Here is a 21,736-nt window from a genome sequence, read left to right as displayed (position 1 = left end):
TAACTATGTAAAAGAACTCCATAGTTATTTATGATATGATAATATTATTGAACTTTTATATCTTTGAGATTCAAGCGATTTTGCTGTCCGACTCGTGCGCTACGTAACTCAATAATTTATGTTGTTGGCTGATTTTTTTCCCGCCTCGCATTTTAATTCTACTGCTAGGCTGCAAATTTTCCTAATGCCGCGATGCGCATGTTTCTGAGATATTTAACGGCAATTTGTCTATTTTAAACGGAAACTTAGTGTTCCACCAACGATTTATTGCGGATAAGTCGCAGTTAATCATACAGGATGAGTGGATACTTAGAAAGTATAGAGGTGGAAAACTTCAAGTCATACAAAGGCAAAATACTGATTCCTTTCAAAAGATTTACAGCGATTATCGGTCCAAATGGCTCAGGTTGGTAGATTTCTATCTGGATGTTTAAATGGGTTTGGTCCTCAATTTTTCCATGCATTTAATATGGTATTTGAACAATTAAGGAAAGTCCAACTTGATGGATGCCATCAGTTTTGTGCTGGGTGAAAAAACCAGCAGCCTGCGGGTTAAGAAACTGTCCGATTTGATCCATGGAGCCCCTGTCGGAAGGCCTGTAGGCAATCGAGCCCGTGTCACAGCAATTTACGTTGATGAAAAGGGCGAAAAGACAGTTTTCTCCAGGTATATCCGTATTCCATTCGTAAGAACAACTAAAATAGCAATGTAAAATTGTTTTGTACACTGTTTAGGCTATGTCACTTCAGCAAGATTTGGATTCGATGTTGCCTTTTAGCCTACATACCATTGTGAAAATATGAAACGGTGTATGTCACATAGAATATTAAATCCTTGGGCAATTTCAGCATTTTCCAGAGTTGAAATAAAAAATTTGTCAATACTTTCAGAGCTCTGAATATATAGCAACTAGGCCTTAACTGCCTAAAAGGCCCGGTATACTTTATGAAAGAATGTGTGTTACAACATTGTGAAATTGTCAGAAAAATTGCCATTCCAAAAACAAAGTTTGCTTCGTTGGTTAGAGATATGTTATGTGCATGTGTATTTCATTTGAAGTGGTTATGTTAGGGTGATGTAACAACATTGGTGTTATGCTCTGCTTTGTTATTCTCTACATATTTGATTTGAATTACACTTTGTGAAATTAACCATAATATATATTAGTGAAATTTGGAAAAATGCTTCTTTTGACACAGTTAGGAAAGTGCGCATCAAATGGTCAGCCTGAGGTCGCAGAAGCATAGCATTTTATAGGATTTGATCCGTGCATGACATTTGCATCGGGTTGTCACCTGAGCATCACAGGAACCCCTTCTCAAAACATTTCTAAACTTTGTTTCGTGTCAAAGGCAACTATTGAATGGGACTATCTTGATTAAATGATTTTTTTTTCACTTTACTCTATTCTACAAGCAAAACACATTATGAACTAAACAACCCAAAATGGAATTTATATGTCTAATCACTGAACAGTTAGCAAGTTCGTTCAGTTATTGGGCTCTCCAGTTAATTTATATGTTTGCACATTATGCATATTATTATTATATTACTGCACTACTGTATTTTCTTCAAATTTAATCATAGATTCTTCTATCTTCAGAATGATTAAAGGCTCTTCTGCTGAACATAGAGTCAATGACAAAGTAGTAACCCATGCGGAATATAACAAGGAAATGGAAAAAATCAACATTTTTATTAAAGTGAAGAATTTCCTAGTGTTCCAGGTACGACTTTTGATACCTTCAGACTGTTCGATAACATTTCTGACGTTTTTTATACCACGTACTCTGTAGTAATATTTGCTAAAATGAAGTCTTTCATGTAAAACCATACTGAATTCAGTTATAAAAGAATATAATTTGATCATTGGCTGTGTCAAAATCCATTTCTAATATATAGAACATAGAAGGACCTACTAATGTCTCCGTAAGTAAAATGTTGATATTTTCCAGTCACTGTAAAGTCAGATAGTTATTTATCAAATGAAGATTGTTTCATATAGGCAGAAAAAGTATTAGGTTATTGAAAATATTGATATTTAATGTCATTCGCAGTCAAATAATAACTATGTTTCAAGGGTTATTGATACACTAAAAACTCGATTGGGTGATCATCTTGTGATATTTCGCAAAGGAGAATTGGTATTTCAATTGAGAGAACCATACAGTTCTATTTAAGACCTTGGTGTGAGAATTGGTGTCTTATTCTTTCACTTCTGTTGGGTTTGTATGTCCAGGAATTACCTAGCAGATTTGTCGTACTAAGAAGAAAGTTCACAGTAGACTTGTATATAGGTTAAATGTGGTAATTAAGTCATTCGGTACAACGCTTTGTTCAGAAATCCCTATGTTAAACTACCAGTATCACTATCTGCAGTTCTGCACATCCTAGCCCTTGTGCGTATTCAAGCCTTGATATATTGTAATAAAATGACTACGTCGAAAACCTCCATCGATACCTAGGGCCAAGTGGAATCGATCGCCATGAAAAACCCTAAGGAACGAACTCAGCTATTCGAAGAAATTTCTGGCTCGGTGGAATTCAAAGAAGATTACGACAAGAACAAAAATGAAATGACAAGTGCCGAACAAGAGACCCAATCTTCGTACCATAGGAAACGAGGTATCGCGTCCAAGAATGCTTCGTACTTAAATAAACTCACTCATACCTAGTCTTTGTGTGAACTTTCGAAATTTCAATATTTTAGAATTTTCGCGACCCGAAAATATTCTGCATTGTAGCGACTCCATTTTGTTGCAATGCCGTTAAAAAATTGATCGTAGGCCCAGATTAACGGTAAATATTCAATACGGAACAATACAACAATAATTGAAGGCATAATAATGTCAAACTTCATTACTATACAGATGGGAGGCTGATGTTTAAAATATCTCGTCCGGTGACCCATCATGTCCAAACGTTTCGCATATAAGAATGTCAAGTGTGGGATTTTAGAAATTATTTTAGCCTCCGAGTAAACCATGTCACTCTGTGTCCAGTCTGACCTTCTCCGCCCCGAATCTGGCCTACTAATGGTATTCCTACTCGGGCCTTGTGTAAGACAACAATTCTCTCTTCCGTTTGTCAGGAATTGCGGCCGAAAGGAAAGAAGCCAAACTGGAGAAAGAGGAAGCGGAAAAGTACGAGAAGCTTCGGGAAGATTACGCGATGCAGCGTATGCAACTCATGCTGTTCAAGTTTTATTACAACGACAAGGAGATTCGGGATCTCAACGACAAGCTTCAGGTGAATTGTTAATTCACGAGTCGGCGTGAACGATCGGACATTCTCCGCCGCGTACCGATTAGAAATCTTAATTTAGCTTTTAACCGCCGTTAATGATGTGGTCCTTGTTTGCGTAACAATGACCGCTGCTTTTAGCACAAGCAAAAGGAGCTAAAGCACCTGATGAGAAAGGCGGAGAGGACGGACGACGAGGTGAAGAGCAGGAAGCAAGAGCAGGGCAAGATGATGCGGGAGGCGGCGGCCTTGGAGAAGAAGATCCAGGAGAAGGAGGCGGAACTGAACAAAAAGAGGCCGATGTACATCAAGGTGAGATGGAATCATGGAATCAACTGTGCATGGTCAAAGTGGTCAGTACAAAAACGTACTCCTTAAGAAAACTTTCCATTCTGCTTTGAAATCTTTTGACAGAACTACCTACTTTTTATACTTTTTATAATGTAAAGTAATTTTGGGATATGTTTGTGTTGCATTGCCATTATGAGCGAGATAGTCATAACAGTCTCGGGTCAAAATATCCCCAGAACTGGATAGATTTTCGAAAATTGTACCTATTCGTAGTGTCATTAGTTATTTTGCATCAGTTGCAAAGATAGATTTTGCGATTTTAAAATTCGCCACCTCCGATCAATTGCTAGGATCATTTGCGACGGAACTACTCTATGGATAACACTTTCCAAATGTTTTCTTCTGAAATCGTTGCGACTTGAAACTTCGTCGCGCGTATTCTTGACCGATTCGCAATCGCGAATAGCGAAATGCCGAAATTTATGCTTTGGTTACGCTGCTGCTGAGCTGTGCAATATTGCTAATGAAAATAGTGAAAACGCATCCAATTTGACTGTAGGTTGCATTGCTGACACCGTTGAGTTGTGTTTCTCTCTTTTCCCTTGTACTTGCTTCCAAAGTTTTCTTATCCGGCATACGTTTTCTTGCTGCAATCACATCAGGATCGCGGAATCGTGGCTCATGAACCTCTACGCATTTGCAGGCAAAAGAAAACACAAATTTTGTCATGAAAAAGCTGGAGTCGGCCAAAAAGTCGCTGAGAACGGCGGAGATTCGACACGAGAGCCACATGCAGGTGATACAAGATCTGAAAAAGCAACTGGACGAGATCCAAGCAAAACGTCGCGAGTACGAGGAGCAGGTATAGAGCACAGTGATGAATTACTTATTTTTAAAGGTACCGTATAATAGGGCAGTGGTTCTCAACCTTTTTGTCTTTGCGGACCCCTTTTGGACCGTCGCGCACCCCCAGAGATTTAGTTCAAAATTAGCTCTATTATCGTGCAACCGTCATCTGTCCTGCGCAAATATCAACTGTAGGCTACTGATAAACAGAAACAAGATGACCATTCTTCAAAATAACACCATATCCTACTATTTATATATAGCTAAATTTCTTGAAATATGCAGTCGTGTCTTAAAAATACATTTCCGCAAAGATAGGTGGTGGCGGATGTAATGATAACGGTCGACGCTTCCAAAGACACCTTTGGCTATGATCGCAACATATAAGACATCAAAATTGAGGAACAGATTTTTATTGAACATATAACGTCCACCATAGCAGGAATCACAGGCTTTTTGCAAACAAATTTTTTCCAAAACCCCAACAAACATCTCTAAACAGCAATATGTTTGTATTAATAGGCTATTGGCAATTTGGAAATGAAAATGGGTTTGCACAGTAGAATATTTCATATCAGACAGCTATTCTCTTTATGTGAGTTATGAAATTTTAGCTGTTATTATTAAGAGTTTGCGATGTCTCGACCAAATATATATTTTGAAACAACTCAAGTATTTCTCACTTCTTCATTTTCTACTTTGACTTGAAGTCGTTTTGACATGTCTTGGACATGGCTACTTCTACTTGCGTCCTCCAGCCACCTCTTCCTAGCAATACACAGATTAGCGGATTTGATATCTTCAAGCGTAAACCTGTTTATCCAAATCCTGGATTCACTCAATATTGTATCCGAATATTGTTATCTGTATTTTCCGAACCCACTCTTGTCTTGAGCGATATTTTACGTTGATACGGTTTCTCGGTTTTTCCTCAAGGTGGAAATCGACAGCCAGAGCGAAGGGAGAGATCTTGAGCTCGAGGAAGAGCAGATCAACGAGTACAACAGACTGAAGGAGGAGGCCGCCAAAAGATCCACCGCCATCAACACGGAAATCGAGAAGCTGGCCAGGAAGCAGCAGGACGACAACGAAAAGTACGAATTCGGATGCTTGCGACTTATTTCGATCGGGAGTCTAGAGGAGGGTCATTTTCGGTCACTTGGGAGCGGAGATCAGCAGATTCGAAGATTTCGCAATCCGAATGGTTCCGGCTCTGACTAGCGATTTAAAATGCAGAGTCCAAAGAAATCACCCGGTTACCTTGTAATCTTGCAAAATCCCGCTAATTTTACATATTTTGGTGGAATAATCCTGCTGAGGTACGGCTTTCAAACCAAACTCAAAACACATTGTAAATCGATGAAATCCTACTCCGTCTCCTGTAATCGCAAATAGTAATTCCAGAGTATAGCTTGTATTGCATTATCACAAATCTGTTGGCAAAACTTTTAAATTTGAGTAGCATTGCTAATGCCTACATGCGATTTGTGAAGTCTCGAATCGGGCGGAAAGTAACTAATCGACAAGTCTGCCGAAGTTGAAGTTCGATAATGCCTACTGTAATGTAGTTACAGTCAAGTTTTTAAATTTTGTCATTGGCCGACGATCACCACTGAAGAATGTTGGCTCAAATATTTTCATTGATATATGAATATCTTCATATAGTAAAGTTCTGTACCTTGTAAAGTCTCTTCGGCTGCCTCTTGTTACATGCAGCTTTTTTTGCGCAGTTTGGAGGCGGAGAGGAGGAAGAAGAGCGAAATGTGGTCGTTGCAGCAGCAGAAGCGCAAGGAGCTGGAGGAGGCAACTTCGCGAACGGACAGACTCCGCGAGTACATCGAAACGAGCAGACAGACGCTGAAGGAACACAAGAAGCTCAAGGCCGAACTGGAGAAGGAGGTGGGAGTCTATATGCAACAATGGTTGCCATCGACGCTTGGACTGACAACTAATGATAGCCAAAAGTTCCCGTAGCCTGACCGTGAAAAGCAAGGTCATCACTTTCTGCCAATCCTAATCATTGCTTCAATGCTGAAAATTAGACAGTCTACGACAGAGTGGAAAATATGGAATTATCTCGGAAACACGGAAATTGTAGTTTTACAAGACATCCGCAGCCCTTCAAAATAGGGACAAATTATAGAAATACGGACAATTTAGTTCTATCAGACGTTACCCTTCAAATTCAGAACAAATCTAAGAAATAAGGAAAATGTCATTTTACAAGACACCCTTTGAACTAAGGACAAATCTTTAAAAATAAGAAGGACTACGTAGTTTTATAAGACGTCACCCTTCAAAATCAGGACAAATCTTAAAAATCAGGAAAATATAGTTTTATCAGACATCAAATTTTGAAATACGAAGAAATTTTAGAAATAGGGACAAAATAGTTTTATCAGGCTTCGAACTTTAAAATACAAACAAATGAATGAAGACAATGTAGTTCTATAATACATCACCCTCCAGAATGAGGACAAATTCTTAAATTAAGTACGGTGTGGTAATCCTATCTGTATATCTGTCTACTTGCGGTCAAATGTCCTGAATATCGACACTGGTTCATTGATAGGTTCAAGGGTCTTACGAAAGGATTCGGGAGATCAACATCGAGCTGGAGGAAGTGATGAAGAAGCAGGGCGACGCCAAGGTCGACCGGACCGAGAGTTCGAGGCAGCAGAGAAAGGCGGAACTGCTCGAGAATCTGAAGAGGTTGTTCCCTGGAGTTGTGAGTGAAGCTGAAACTATATCTCAATTGCTACAGCTGTTTCTGATCTTAGATTGGTCCACTTGTAAGTTTCCCCGGCCTTATCGTTATTATCAAACGATGTCCAGACAGTCCAGCTCATTTCCTATAATATATATAATAACACGGATGTACTCTGTTTTTACCGGGCAAGTTGTGTTCCAGAATCGGTCTGACGGCCGAGAACGCATCAAAAGAATGCATTAAAACTAACGGTTTTTGTCAACCCCGGAATAACCAAATTTCTATATTGAATGGCAACGCACGAGTTGAGCTGTGCATGTTCAGCTTGAAATGTTTTATCTCAAATTACTGTGGTTGGTGATCATATCAGCAAAATCAAACATCATTTCGCGAATATGATATAAACCGGAACCATATTCCGTCCGAGCACAATTCGATTCGTTTCCACAGTACGGCAGAGTTCTGGATCTTTGCGAACCGGTGCACAACCGCTACAAGATCGCCATCACCAAAGTCCTGGGCAAGTACATGTACGCCATCGTTTGCGACACAGAGAAGACGGCCCGCGACTGCATACAGTATATGAAGGAGCAATGCGCGGAACCCGAGACGTTTCTTCCCCTCGACTACATCGACGCGAAGCCCGTCAATGATAAATTGAGAGAAATCAGGTAGGTGTTGGTCGTCTTGGTCAAATCTTCAGTCACCGCAATTTTTCAACGTGACTCAGTTATATCCACTCAGTAAATACTGTTAGATTTGGCCGTTTGATTTTAACATGCTGATGCATATATAGGCTAGATAGCAGTGTTGGGATGACTCGAGTCATGACTTGACTCGAGTCACCTTTTTTGAATGACTTGACTTGACTCGAGTCACTTTGATAAAATGACTTGACTTGACTTGACTCGGCGTATCAGAAATATGGATTGACTCGTGACTCGGAGCAAAATTCACGAGTCAATTTCAAGTCATCAAGTAATCGGTGTCGATTTGAATCACTGAATCTTGCATCTGTTCGGATTGTTCGCGAAACGCTGGTGTAGCCGTGAGTGCGACCAATCATTTAATGATTGTGTGTTTTACTGAGCCTCCATTGTTCGCTCACAAATAAATTGACCGCAAACGAAGTGATCGAAGCTTACAGCTTACGCTGTCGTAAACCAGTATGGTAAAGTAATTATTGTCTGTTTTTACCTTAACCAAGCCTCTTGTTTTCTTGAAATTGAATTCGAATATAGTTTATATAGTCCTTAACCATTGGCTAAGGCTCGAATTGTATCATATCGATTTGCAAATGGGTAATGTATTGCATCCTATATATTCGTATCTATTCTCTATTTTGGCTGCATGGTAACTATTAACTGTGGCAGTTCTACGTATATGTGAGGGATACAGCGCCTTCTTGCGTGGATATTTAACTCTATATTCGTTCATCGGTTCAAAATCAATGACCACTGAATCTGTATTTCAGACAGCTTGCAAAACGCAGTGACGTTATCATGCCCCATACTTCGAAAAGGCAACTTGACTTGAATTGTGACTTGACTCGTGACTTGACTTGACTTGACTCGAGTCACCTTTGAAAATCGATTGACTTGACTTGACTTGACTCGAGTCAAAATGGGCAATGACTCGTGACTCGAAGGTAGTGACTTGATCCCAACACTGCTAGATAGACCCCGCTGAACTAGCCAAGCGTGGTGCCATGCATGTTTTAAAGTATGAAAATTTTAGAGATAAAATTTAAGTCAGTGCGTTTATTTGTGGAAATTGATGAGAATTCTGCCCGCAGGGAATGCTCCTGCAAATCATTAGATCACTATCCTGACGGGGAACTTCGACTTACTCGAGCTTTTCGCTTTCTAAAACAAAAACAAATGAATAAATATCTTGTCGGAGGAATACATCATAATGTTCCTTATGTACATATTTAGTTGAGGAGTGTCGCCGAACACTGCTAGTTTGTGTCGCCTGTCAGAAAAGTTGCCAAGGACCGATGTTAGGAACCTTTTTCTTCTAAAATGCGTCAGACTGAAAACGCTAATAACTATGGATTTATGTACACACACTTGCCATCCCTCTAACCATAGGCGCCGAACGCTAATTTTCCTTAGGTATGCGGGTTCGATGACGTCACAAAGGAATGACATCATGATCCGACGGAATTGATAATTAGGGTTAATATAGCATCGATTCAAGAGGGTTAAGTGCATGCGTAAATGCCGATTATACAATCTTCTCGTGTTAACAAACTTGCGCGTATGATAAGCTTGTCAACGAGTCCGGAAGTGCTGTCAATTAGCGAGTCCCTGATCGCTCGCGAACAAATAAATACGCCGCTTATCAACGCGTATTACGTAACCCCGGCGACGATTTGCGCAAGGCAAAATGTCCGAGTTGTTATGGAATCTGTTCTATCATGGCACCGATTTCAGGTTGTTCAAACCTTTCTCGTCTTTTACAACTCAAGCCTTGACACACATCTTCTGATGGTTATGTTCAAGTATTAGCGGAATTCAATTACGTATGCACGGCGCACGCACAATCGCAAATGTCTGCGGACATTCGATGTCATTCAGTTCGGCGATGTCTCTCTTTAATCACAATCGCTAATCAGCATACACCTAACGGCATAGTCTCAAAGCCATCGAGAGATAGGAGCCAACGCATGCTAGGCTCGAGACACGATAGTTGGCCAGCGATGATATCTTTCGTACCAGACCTGTTGCAGATGCGATTGTGTAGGCAGGCGATGATATCGTGCGCGCCAATGCAGATGCGATAGTGCAGGCTAGCGTTGGTACAGTGCGCACCGGGCCTATGCAGCTGCGGATGTCATTGTTCAAGCCAGTAAAACTAGGCTTGTTGGAGACGCGATAAATCAGGCAAGCGTCCCAATCGACGATTGCCGAGCGCTAGGCAATCAATGACATAATTTTGCGATCATCTCAGCGGGAAATTGCGTTACATTGTGCAGAATTTGCATTGTGCACAGATGAATCTCGCTAATTGGCAACACGCTTCTCGCTAATTAGCCGCGCGCAACGGGTGAGATCGCTCACATAAGCGGCAGCAGGTAATGTCGTAAACGGAAATACCTTGCGATTTGTTTTAAATAACACAATCGGGGTTTATGCCGATACATGCCAAAACGAATTCTAGGTATGCCGCATACCTAAAAAAATGTCGTGCGCATACCTTGCATACCCAGGTTCGGCGTCTATGCTTCCAACATATGCATTATATCTGCATATTTTCGAGGCCTTTTAAATTCCGCCTGCGCTGGAGGCATTGCATTTCTTGAACAAAGAGCTTGGTTTCACACCTAGCCCGTTTTTTTTTAGAGAGCCCAAAGGGGTGAAGCTGGTCGTGGACGTGATCCGGTACGACCCGCCGGCCATCAAGCGCGCGTTGCAGTTCACTTGCGGTAATTCGCTGGTGTGCGAGACGGCCGACGACGCGAGAAAAGTGGCTTTCGGACAAGTGGAAAGGCATAAGGTCGGTCTGGATTTCATTGGTTTTTAGTTTCACGTTACGGTGAACTTTGTTATTGTGTTGATATTTGTATCTTCTGCATTAGCCATTGTATCTACACACTTGAAGGTACTTCTGAAGAAAAATAATAATTTTGATCCTGTACCAGAGATGAGTGAATTCCTTCTGTATCATGTCCAAATTCAAGTCACATTATGTTGTATATTGTTAGTTGTTATTTCTGGAATATTTAGGTAATCCATTTCCGCCATTGGATATATGTAAGCGAGAGCACTTTGGGATAAAATGAATAGTCCCAATTGCGTACATGAGCGAATTTAATATTCAGACCCTACTCTAGATTTGAGATTCCAAGTCCAAATTAAGATCCGTAATTCCTTCTGTATCATGTCCCCTAATCCATGACCATATTTGGATATGACTGGAATTTTGTTGATAAGTCTCATAAAAACTGTAATTCATTAAAAACCACATGTCCCAATCCAGCTTGAAAATAATCATCGCTTAAATTGTGATAAAGTGCGTGTGGCTGTGTCTTTATAATTTCAATCTCGTCTTCATTGCGTAGGATATGTTTCAAAGAACGGATGGAAGCACTCGTCGAAATCAGGTTATATCCGCATGTAGTGTATAAGTGCCATGCCAATCTCTGATGGCTAGCGTCAAATAACTACTAGCATGCCTGGTGTTGCCGATGCTGTAATTACTTTGTTTGCCGGTAACCAGATGTGGGATCATAGCTTTGCATGTGATCATCGTATGTGTCATGCTTGTTTCATGCCTATGACAGGAATGATGTCTTGGATCTTGGATTGTAGAAGGATATTAGAGAACTGTTCATAGGTCCAGGATTAGTAAATGCAGTAGGGTCGCAAAAGCAGTGTTTCGGTTTAAACCTTGGTCAGTGCGCCAGGATCTGTACCACTTGCATTTTGAGATGTGCAAAGTTAGTATAAAGAACAGCATCGTCAGGGCTACAATAGGTGTAGAGTTTGATGCATTGCTGACCAAAAGCGTTTGTGTCGAGAATCGAAACTGTCAGAATATCTGATCATACTTGATACCTGGTTCATGAGGATGTGCCAGTATTTTGTAAATGGGAAAAGGGTGAATTAGGCCAGTTTTAGTCGTATGGAGTTTAAATAGTTAGCTCGGCACTTTAGTAACTTTGCAATGCTCATTAGAGACGATTAATGTTCCAAGAATATAAGAGACACCATGTAGTAACTTCATTTTGTATGTGTCAATTGAAGTGATTTGTCAATGGCAATGGGTTTTACAGTGTAGCTAGTAGCAGCTTTTGTCTAGTGAGCAGGTAGCAGGATTTGCGTCAATTATACTAATACGCATGCAATCTAATTTCCATCTCTATCAAATCCCTACTTGGACTAACCAATTTTGAAGTATGCGTAATTGTTTATGTTACTGTAAAGGCATGTGGGTTGGTGTTGGTGTTATATTGCTGTATCGGGACATGAATCGGTGACAGGGAATTTGAGATTTCTGTGTTGTTAGGCTGTTGCGTTGGACGGTACACTCTTTCAAAAATCCGGTGTCATATCGGGCGGCGCCTCCGACTTGAAGCGAAAGGCCCAGAAATGGGACGAAAAGGCCTTGGATCAGTTGAGAAACCGCAAAGAGAAGCTGACCGAAGAACTCAAGCAAGGTACCTCTGAATGTGCCGGGATATTGCTTAATGAGCTTTGAAAAACTGCGCGCCCAAGATAACGACATATTTGTTTACCCTTTTACGCTGCTCTATAAATTATTATAATATTAGTAGAAGGCATGACATTGAAGAAATTAATGTCTGCCTTTTAGCCATCTCATGTTTTGATTGATATTAGGGCAGCCGACCTGGTGATGTCTGAATTTAGCTTGCCGCCTGAGTCACAGACTAAGATTCAATTAGCTAGCAAATCGCTAAAAAGGGTGTATCAATGGGTGGTCCGTTCATTTCGGAGAGAAATATTTCAGTGTAAGTTATCAGGGTAAACTTGGAATGTAGCTGTTTTTCTTGACAAGACGCAAAACTCGCCTTTTTTACAGAAATGAAAAAGAAAAGAAAGGAGGCAGACCTGAAGAATATCATCAGTCAAATCGGTGGGCTCGAGAACAGAATCAAATATTCGCAAAACGATCTCGACAACACGGAGAGGCGGAGTATGAAGGAACATAACGAGGTGAGGAAAAAAACAATCGAAAGTACAATTTTTTTACTGATAATGGTACGATTTCACTATGGGCCAAATGCGACCTGCGAAAGCCTCATGCGACATCATAACAATGTTGATAATGTTGCATGATCTAATTACTACAACGGCTTGACCAAGCCCTGGAGACATTGCGAGTGCTTCCGACGTCCTGTTTATGTTTTGTCGATGATTGTTTCAGAAAATCGAAGAGTACGAACGCGAACTGCAGAGTTTCGAACCTCGTTTTATGGAGATAGAGGAGAGGATACGGGGCCGAAATTTCGATATCGGCAACTACAAAAACACTATGAACGAGGTTGGTGCGATATTGCAGTCTGGTCTTGACGCAGGCTGTAAAGCTACATCATAGTGGGCAAGTCAGTCTGGAATTGCAAGGTCTGTGAACTTGGCCGAAATGCTTGTCGCAGACTAATGTGAAGGTTGCTTTTTGTAATCAATTAACAAATGTTCCCTTTGGGCCCGTACTCCTTATTTCGGCAAGAAGGTGTGTTTTTTCCGACAAGTATGGTGTCAGCCAGAACACTAAATGTGCTCAATGTCGGTTATATAATTTCGGCTGGAGTGCAATTTCTAGTGATTTTACATCAGATTGCTACTCTCGTAATTGGGTGGAAAAGATGCTCTGTTTGCCAACCCTGTACTTGATTAGCTTCCCGGCTGCTGTCGGTTTGATTCTTACTTGTCTTGTCTAGGTCGAAGATGACGTATTCCGTACGTTCTGTGTCCAAATCGGAGTGCCGAACATTCGCGTATATGAGGAGCGCGAGCTCAGCAGACAGCAGGAGATTATGAAAAAACGGTACGGGAGTCTTGCGCAGTGTCTAGATTCGAATTTCGCTAGTAGAGGTGAAAAAGTCGGTTTAAGGTTATGTGTATTTTATCGATGTAGGAGATTTCGATTTTAAATTCAAGAGAAAACCTGAAACGTTACGCTGATTGATGCTGAATCAGTCTCCGTTCTCTCTGTACCGCCTCCTCTGCAGTTGTTTCGTTTACCAGGTTGGAATTTGACAACCAGAAATCGCGACTGACCAACCAGTGCGAGTACGAGGAGTCGCTGGACACTCATCAGAACGTCCTGAAGTGGAGAGAGATGATTCAGGCTGACGAGAAGAACATCAAGAAGCATAAGGAACAGGAAAAGGAAGCGATGAAGGTACGTCTGGTACTCGGTCATTTACGGAACGCTCGCTCAAGTTTGGAATAAAAACAGCAGCATGTAACTTACTCCTACATCCCTACCGTTTTAAGTGATTTATTCCTAATTGAACATGTAATATGGTTAATGTGACGGTGACTGTGTCTGTATCATATGACAATGAAACGCAACAAGTTCTCTTATTAGTGAGCCGCTATGTAATTTCGATCAACAACTTAAAAACCTATGAACAAATGTTTCGAAATGTACTGCTTTTCGGAAACGGGACCCGAGCAAAAATAGTTTCCATTCCGCAGATCATCCAACAAGCTGAAGACCAGCTCCAGGAATTGAAAACCAGGAAGATTCAGAAAAGGAGAGATGTGGATGATCGCGCCACGGAGATTGAGGAAATCCGAAAGGAAACGGCTAAGATCAACAAAGTGGGTGTTACCCGGGGATGGGTGTGCGCAATTACGGCATATACGGAGGATTTCATTCGGTATTTGTAACAAATGCGTGAGAAATACTAGGTCACGTTTGCGGCTGTAACCTACGGATGATTTGACTTGAAGGTAGTTGTCACCAATCTCCGCATAGCAGTTTTCAGCATCCTATGAAAATCTTACACGCTACTGAAAATAAGCCTGTGTTTTTAGTTTGGCTTAGCTTGCAGTCTGCTACGATCGAGCAAGGCTCAAGGGGGCTGAGAGAGGGGGGAAATCGCAAAAAATATGGCTATGCCGACTTCTCACGTGAATATTTTTGACACAGTTCATCCGATGGACTGTGCATTTTTTGGGTGGTATCCCACGTATTGTTTATTGTGATACCAAGTCTTTACGCCGTCGTTACAAATTCAGAGAGGGCAACGATCAATGTAGCCCGCGTTAGTACTCGAGGAGAAGCATCAATTTCTGGCCGAGTCGGAAAGTTACCCTACAAATAAAACGGCCCAAGTAGAAGTAGTCAAAAATCGTAACCACGCAAGTACTTTTTCGTGTCTCGCCAGGAAGTTTCGCAGACGCAAAAGGCCATTAACGCGTCCGAGCTGAAGATGGAACAGATTCGCGAGCAGAGGCACTCCCTGTTCCAGCAGTGCAAGATGGAATCGGTGTCGTTACCGTTGAAAAGTGGATCGCTCGGAGACATTGTGGACAATGTGAGATTTCGATTTCGAAACCAGTCTAGGCGTGTAATGTTGTGTACGATATACAATTGTATAATATATTCACATTGAAATAAACCCGAATATTTCAGGGATTGTTGTCAGTAGATGCACCACGCCTGACAAGTGTCGGCCGAAAAAATTTGGGTTTGTTTCAATATGAATATACTATTCAATTGTATATTGTAGTTTTTACCTACCCTCGTCAAGTGTAATCGTGAGCAACTTGATTACCCTTGACAAGTGTCAACGGGAAAATATTGGAGTTCATTTCGATATGGATTATTACACAAGTGTGCGTAGAAGTGTTGCGCATCCAAGAGCCTTTTCAAATACGTTGCTTCTGTCTCGCAGGAGTCCGAGGCGAACCAGAGTCAGGCGAGCAGCAGCATACACGAGAGGGAGGCGCAACTGGAGATCGACTACAGAAAACTGCCGCTCAGCCTGCGGGTGAGTGTTCAACTGTTTCAAGTTTTGTAGCTTTTTAGGAGTAGTCAAGCGGTTAAAATTTCAGACTGCTTCTTCACGGTTTTCAGTTTTTAGGAAAAACTAGGTTTGGAATACTGACTTGTTTACCTAAAACGTAGAAGTGCCAAGTCGCTGCATATATCAGGGAAGGACTTGACTGGAGGCTAACCCTTGATTCGTGATCTAATCTTTAAAGTAGCCAACCTTTTAACGGCAGCGTGTGATTTATTGTGGTTATTGCCGCAATTCTTGTGTCTTAACCCGGCAGGACCTGGAGGGAGACGAGATCAAACGCGACCTGGACCGTTTGAATTCGCGGCTCGGCGAGCTGAACGCGCTCATACAACGCGTGGCCGCTCCCAACATGAAAGCCATCACGCACCTGGACGAGGTCAAGAACAGATACACCGAGTCGAAGGACCAGTTCGACAGTCTGCGGAGAAGGGCGAAAAAAGCGAAAACGGTACGACTTTCGTAGGTAGCCAAATATGGGGTGCTGGATACCGGATTTTATCAGAAACAAAACCTGTATTGCATGCCGGAGCTGTGTAGACAGCATTGTCACACGACTGATACCTTGGTTCGACATGTCAAAAATTTGAAGGCACCCTATAACCAGCAGGGTTGTAACCAAGTTTTGAGTTCAATCCGGTTCAAGCCACTTTTTTCCACTGTGCTCGGGTGATATAGAATGGCTCGCATTCATAATAGCTAATTTTCCTCAGTCCCAACAGTTGCTGGCCCTATTTTCCAAGTATCAGGACTGATAGACGAAATACCAATAATGAGGTGTGGCTCGAGTCGTGCACAATGACTCGAGTGCAAGGTAAGTCGAACACAAATTGACTCGAGTACAAGTCGAGTCGATACACAAATTGACTCGTGTCGAGTAAGTTTACGCATTTGAAAAAATGACTGGAGTCAAGTCGAGTCGTCAAAAAATCATGACTCGAGTCATCACAATCCTGATACCCAGCAGTAAGTACGGTTAAGGTGGTGGTTCGCAACTGGGAATGCGTGAACCATGGTTGACGTTTCGCGACTAAATTTTTGAAATTTATCCATATTTTCTGACGTTGGCCGCAAAATAGGTGCCAATATAAATAGACTTAACCGTTTCGCACCGCGTGTCTATTTTTCGACATGCCGGTATGAGAGAAGACTAAGAGTACCGTAATTGAAACCACGATATATTACATATTAATCGTGCTAGGTCGTTGCTGTTCATTTCTGTGAATAGATATTGTTCGTACAAGTTCATTGATACCTTGTTATTTGATATTTATTATATCGAAGACGTCAAAATCGTATATCAAACACCGTAGATAAATATGTTGCAAAATACACTGTGTCGGCAATTCGCGCGTCATTGACCACTCTCAGATAACGTTCTGTATGTTTCGTTCTAGCCGTCTTCGGGCATAGTTGTTTCATTATGTGAATAGCTAGTGTCCATTCAAGTCCACACGTATCTCCATATCTGATATTAGTTACATCTAAGCTGAGTAAAAGCTATGTGATAGGCCGCGTGACAAAAATATCTGCCGAAGCATCATTTCGCAGACACGCGCGTTCCTCATACCCGCCATATACACTGTCGTTTAGTTGGTTTTATTCGTCATCACCAGCTGTAGTTTGTTGCTATGAATAGTGATTGTCAGTTTCTGTTTATATTTTGCTAAAGCAACTATACTAGTTAGTTCTATACCGCTCAAGGTTTCATTTGAAAACCGGGAAGCGAATTCCGTCAGACTACCGTACCAGCTTCAAGCACATGGCTGAATACCCGTCACATAACGTGAAATATATCGTGTTCTAATTGGCATAAACCTTCATAGATTGTGTCTGTGAATTGTTGTTGCCTATATGATTCTAAATAACGGCTAATGGTGAAGTATAATTCAGAATACATACAATATTACTCAGCGATTATACCTACGCAAAAGCGTGCGTCTGGGTATACAAAGAGCTGTCGTACATCGATATATATCTTGCGTTGTAGTAATGATAAGCATTTGCAGTAAATCATTATGGTAAGGACTGTAAATATCCGTCTACGAATACTAAAATGACTAATATAGGGTCACAACAGTTTGAGTTATAAGCCTTAGAAGTTACCACACGCACGCGCATTACTAGCCATGACTCACTCTCTCGGCGGGGGCGGCCTGCCGCGAGCTGACTAAAACGGTCGGTATTGTTTCGATTAGAATAGAAATTAGCGCCTGCTAGACGTAGACCGTCGACTCAGGGCTCTCTAGAACGATGAATTCTGAGCCTATACAATACACCAGACTGTATCGTCGTCGAATACCTATACTAAGGTGCATAAAGTACGCAATTTAGCATGTCTGTTCCCAACCATCGTTTTCTCGGCTTGCTCTTGATATAAGTGGCCAGACACAGAGCTCGAAATGATTTGAGTGGCGCAATCGGATCCGCGTTGAAATTCTGAAGCGAACGCTACCTTGTTTACGGTGCTCGAGTCCCATTAAGGTACAGTTTTTCGATTTTGAAAACTGAAGTAAAATTTTTCGAAAATTGCAGCCGGTGCGAAACGGTTAAAAGCGAAATAGTCTGGTCAAGGGGAAGATCAATGCCAGATTCCGATTGTGATTGAAAACTGTTGAATTGCAAAACGTTGTGAATGACGTCTTTCGAATAGTGCATTGTCAAAATACCAAGCGATAGCAAAGCATGAGATTTCCAGTTTTGTTTTGGCGCGTTGGTTTGCTTCTAATTTGTTTTGTTGTTACTTATCAGGACTTTGAGATGGTGAAGCGGAAGCGATTCGAACACTTCAACCAGTGCTTCGACTACGTCGCCACCAAGATCGACGAGATCTACAAGAACCTCTCCAAGAACAACAGCGCGCAGGCCTTCTTAGGCCCGGAGAACCCGGAAGAGCCATATTTGGAAGGTATGTTTTATCTTTCAGGTGTATGAGTACTTGACGTCGTTAAATTTATCTTCATGTACTCAAGTAGTAGTAGTAGTAGCATTTGCCAGGTATACATTCTAGGCCTAGTTTTGGCTAAAAGAAATTGCTATTTTGCACAAGAGTGCAGTGGTCAAAACCTACTCGACTACTCCAAAAAAGTGGAAAGCGCTTCACTACTGACCACCGATTACTTGAGATTTTTGTAAAATTAAAGCTCAATGGGTTCCTTGTTATTATTTTGAATGCCTCACGGCTTGTATGCGGGTTAATGTTCAAGAAACGTCTTGCAGAACAGACCAGACTACTTTGACCACTTCATATATATTTTCGTTCACCCATGCAGGTGTCACGTATAATTGCGTCGCGCCCGGCAAAAGATTCCGGCCGATGGACAATCTGTCCGGCGGAGAAAAGACAGTGGCTGCTCTCGCTTTGATATTTGCGATTCACGATTATCAGCCTTCGCCTTTCTTCGTCTTGGACGAGATCGATGCTGCCTTGGGTAAGACATGCCAGAATGTTTCAAATATTTAAAAAAAAAAACTATATAGTTGTGCCATATTACATTTGGAAGACTGTAAATTATCTCATGAGAGTTATAAATGGATCAATTATTCAGGAAATCTGTATACAAATACAGCTCCGTTTTTGAAATCCAAATATGTGATCACGGTACCTCTACTACGATAACAAATGCGAAATAATATGTCTCCCGGTTTTGCGTCCAGATAACACCAACATTGGCAAGGTTGCCGAGTACATCAAGAAAATGTCGGAAAGCGTGCAATGCATCGTGATTTCGCTCAAAGAGGAATTCTACAACAAGGTCGACGCTCTCGTGGGAATCTATCCGGAAGTATGTGGTTTTATTCTATATATTTTGTAGCCTGATCATATTTGTCATGCCTGATGGGTAGGAATCGAGTTACAGTCGTATTTATCAGTTTTTTTAGTGTCTGGGCCAATGTAGGATGTCTAGTTAAGGTGAAGTTGGGTCATGGTAGGGTTAGGGATATGGTCGGGTTATTGGTATCAGAGTTAGGAGTCCAGTAACTTAGTGTTACCATTAGTGTTGGGGGTTGGGTTAGGCTTAGGAATTATGGATGGCGTTGGGTCTGGTTATTTTCAATGACTCGCTATCATGGCACCTACTATATTGAATCACTCAAAGTTTTGACTGCCTAACTATCATGGCAGTTACTGTCTTGACACTTGTTGTTTTGAATGCCTTGCTATTTCGACCTGCGAGGTTTTGACACTCGCTATTTTGAAGGCGAGCTGTATCACGGTTTCTTGCTTGTAATGTCAGCCTTGGAAGTTACTGCGCATATTAGCCTGTGACAGTAGGCAGTACTAATTTTAGCTGTCTTTTACAGCAAGTGGAAGGTGAGGCGATTGCCAGTAAAGTTGTGACCGTCGACATGACCTGCTATCCAGATGCGCCCGCTTGAAGCGGCACCTCACAGTCTGGAACGTTGGGTCATGCTTCGCGTTGCTGTTTCGTGTTGGTGGGATTGTGAAGCCGGACGCACGAAGACTCAATATTTGTTGTTCCGTTTTTGTTATAATCTGTGCTGAGTACGTCGTAAGGACTGTACAATTCGAATGGCTATTTCATTGTTTCGGGACGTTTCTATAAGAAGTGATGTTTCGGTATGTACAAATTATCCGTGGTATATTACGCTTCATCTGCTTTTTTGAGTAAATGATGTTGCTACAAATGACTTGAAGCGGTCTTTTGAATTGGAGGCTGTGTCACTGCTTGAGGCGTACGGGAAAGCCTTTGACATTCTATATCAAGCTATATAGATACTGATACAGTGCAGGCTGTACAGAGAGGTATGATAGGCGTTGTATCTGTGCAGGTAGCCTATGACACGCTATTAGCAATTGTCACAATTAGACAAGTAGCTATGCTCGATCAGGTGTTGTATTGTGATTATTGAATGTACTTGGTGTTGTTTTTTAAATGGAAATCATAATATATGTGCGATGGATGGTTTTAAAAGAGTCGACTTATTTCCATTCCCAGTATTAAGCAGTGTTGGGATGACTCGAGTCACTTTGCGAAAATGACTTGACTTGACTTGACTCGGCGCATCAGAAATGTGGATTGACTCGTGACTCGGAGCAAAATTCACGAGTCAATTTCAAGGCATCAAGTAATCGGTATCAATAAAATTCACTGCATATGTTCGTATTGTTCGCAAAACACTATAGTGTAACCCGTGCGAGAGACCAACTATTCAATGATCGTGCGTTTTACTAAGCCTCTATTGTTTTCTCTCACCATCAAATTGACCACAAACGAAGTGATCGGAGCTTACAGATTACGTTGTCGCGAACTAGTAGTCTATATCTGTTATCTGTTCTTACCTTAACCAAACCTCTTGTTTTATTTATATTGAATTCGAACATAGTTTATATAGCCTACTCGTCAACCATTGGCGCAGGCTCAAATTGTGTTGTATGAATAGGCTATGTAGATGGGTACTGGGCAGGGTTGTAATGACTCGAGTCATTTTTTCAAAATACGGAAATGACTCGATTCGAGTCAATCTGTGTATTGACTCGACTTGGACTCGAGTCATTGCGCATGACTCGACTTGGACTCGAGTCTCAGACGGTCAAGACCCACATTTCATTGTCATTCCAGAGCCAAAACACTATTGGGATTTCGTCTGTTGGTACTGGTACTTGAAAATGCGGCCAGACACTGCTAAGAGTGAGGAAAATTGGTATATTTTAAATGCGAACCATTCGATATCACCAAACAGAGTTATAAAAAGTGGGTTTGCCAAGATTTTTACTGGTAACTGAGCAGTGAACACAGTGACTCGGACTCGAGTCATAATTCCATGACTCGGACTCGACCCTCTGCTCGCTGACTTGGACTTGACTCGGTGGTGAATTGAAATGACTCGACTTGACTCGAGTCAAAACTATAAAAGTGAGATTGACTTGTGACTTGGTTACAACCCTGGTACTGGGTATATTATATCTTATCAGTTCGTCTCTCTATTCTCCAATCTATATTTTGGCTGGTAACTATAAACTGAGGCTATGTAATTACTCAAGTAGTTTAGCAGTCCCGCATATATGTGAGCGATACAGCTCCTTCTTGAGTGTATATTTAACTGTATACTCGTTCATCGGTTCAAAGCCAATGACCACGCAATCTGTGTTCAGAGAGCTAGCAAAATGCAATGACATAAT

At 41.4% G+C, this 21,736-nt stretch overlaps 1 protein-coding gene across 2 annotated transcripts; it reads left to right on the top strand.

Annotated features, from left to right (window-relative positions):
* Positions 1-140: 140 nt before the first annotated feature.
* LOC145456932 (structural maintenance of chromosomes protein 1A-like) lies at positions 141-20,248 on the top strand. Of its 2 annotated transcripts, XM_080335075.1 has the most exons (26): positions 266-406; positions 490-667; positions 1,605-1,728; positions 2,467-2,626; positions 3,093-3,250; positions 3,386-3,556; positions 4,239-4,397; positions 5,318-5,475; positions 6,112-6,280; positions 6,954-7,109; positions 7,542-7,762; positions 10,439-10,592; positions 11,158-11,199; positions 12,105-12,255; positions 12,639-12,772; positions 12,984-13,100; positions 13,498-13,604; positions 13,805-13,961; positions 14,261-14,386; positions 14,956-15,105; positions 15,466-15,561; positions 15,848-16,042; positions 18,343-18,499; positions 18,864-19,022; positions 19,249-19,376; positions 19,897-20,248. In XM_080335075.1, exons 1-26 carry the CDS (start codon positions 298-300, stop codon positions 19,969-19,971), a joined length of 3,711 nt encoding a protein of 1,236 aa, XP_080191201.1. In that variant the 5' UTR covers positions 266-297; the 3' UTR covers positions 19,972-20,248. The 2 variants fall into 2 exon arrangements, with proteins under 2 accessions (XP_080191202.1, XP_080191201.1); XM_080335076.1 differs by lacking the exon at positions 11,158-11,199 and having other exon boundaries at positions 141-406.
* The last annotated feature ends 1,488 nt before the right edge of the window (positions 20,249-21,736 follow it).

The sequence above is a fragment of the Botryllus schlosseri genome, chromosome 15 (assembly GCF_051294905.1).
Source record: "Botryllus schlosseri isolate E-star chromosome 15, Bs_hap1, whole genome shotgun sequence".
Lineage (NCBI taxonomy): Eukaryota > Metazoa > Chordata > Ascidiacea > Stolidobranchia > Styelidae > Botryllus > Botryllus schlosseri.
The sequence above is the reverse complement of the archived record's forward strand: the minus strand, read 5'-3'. Positions and strand labels throughout refer to the sequence as shown.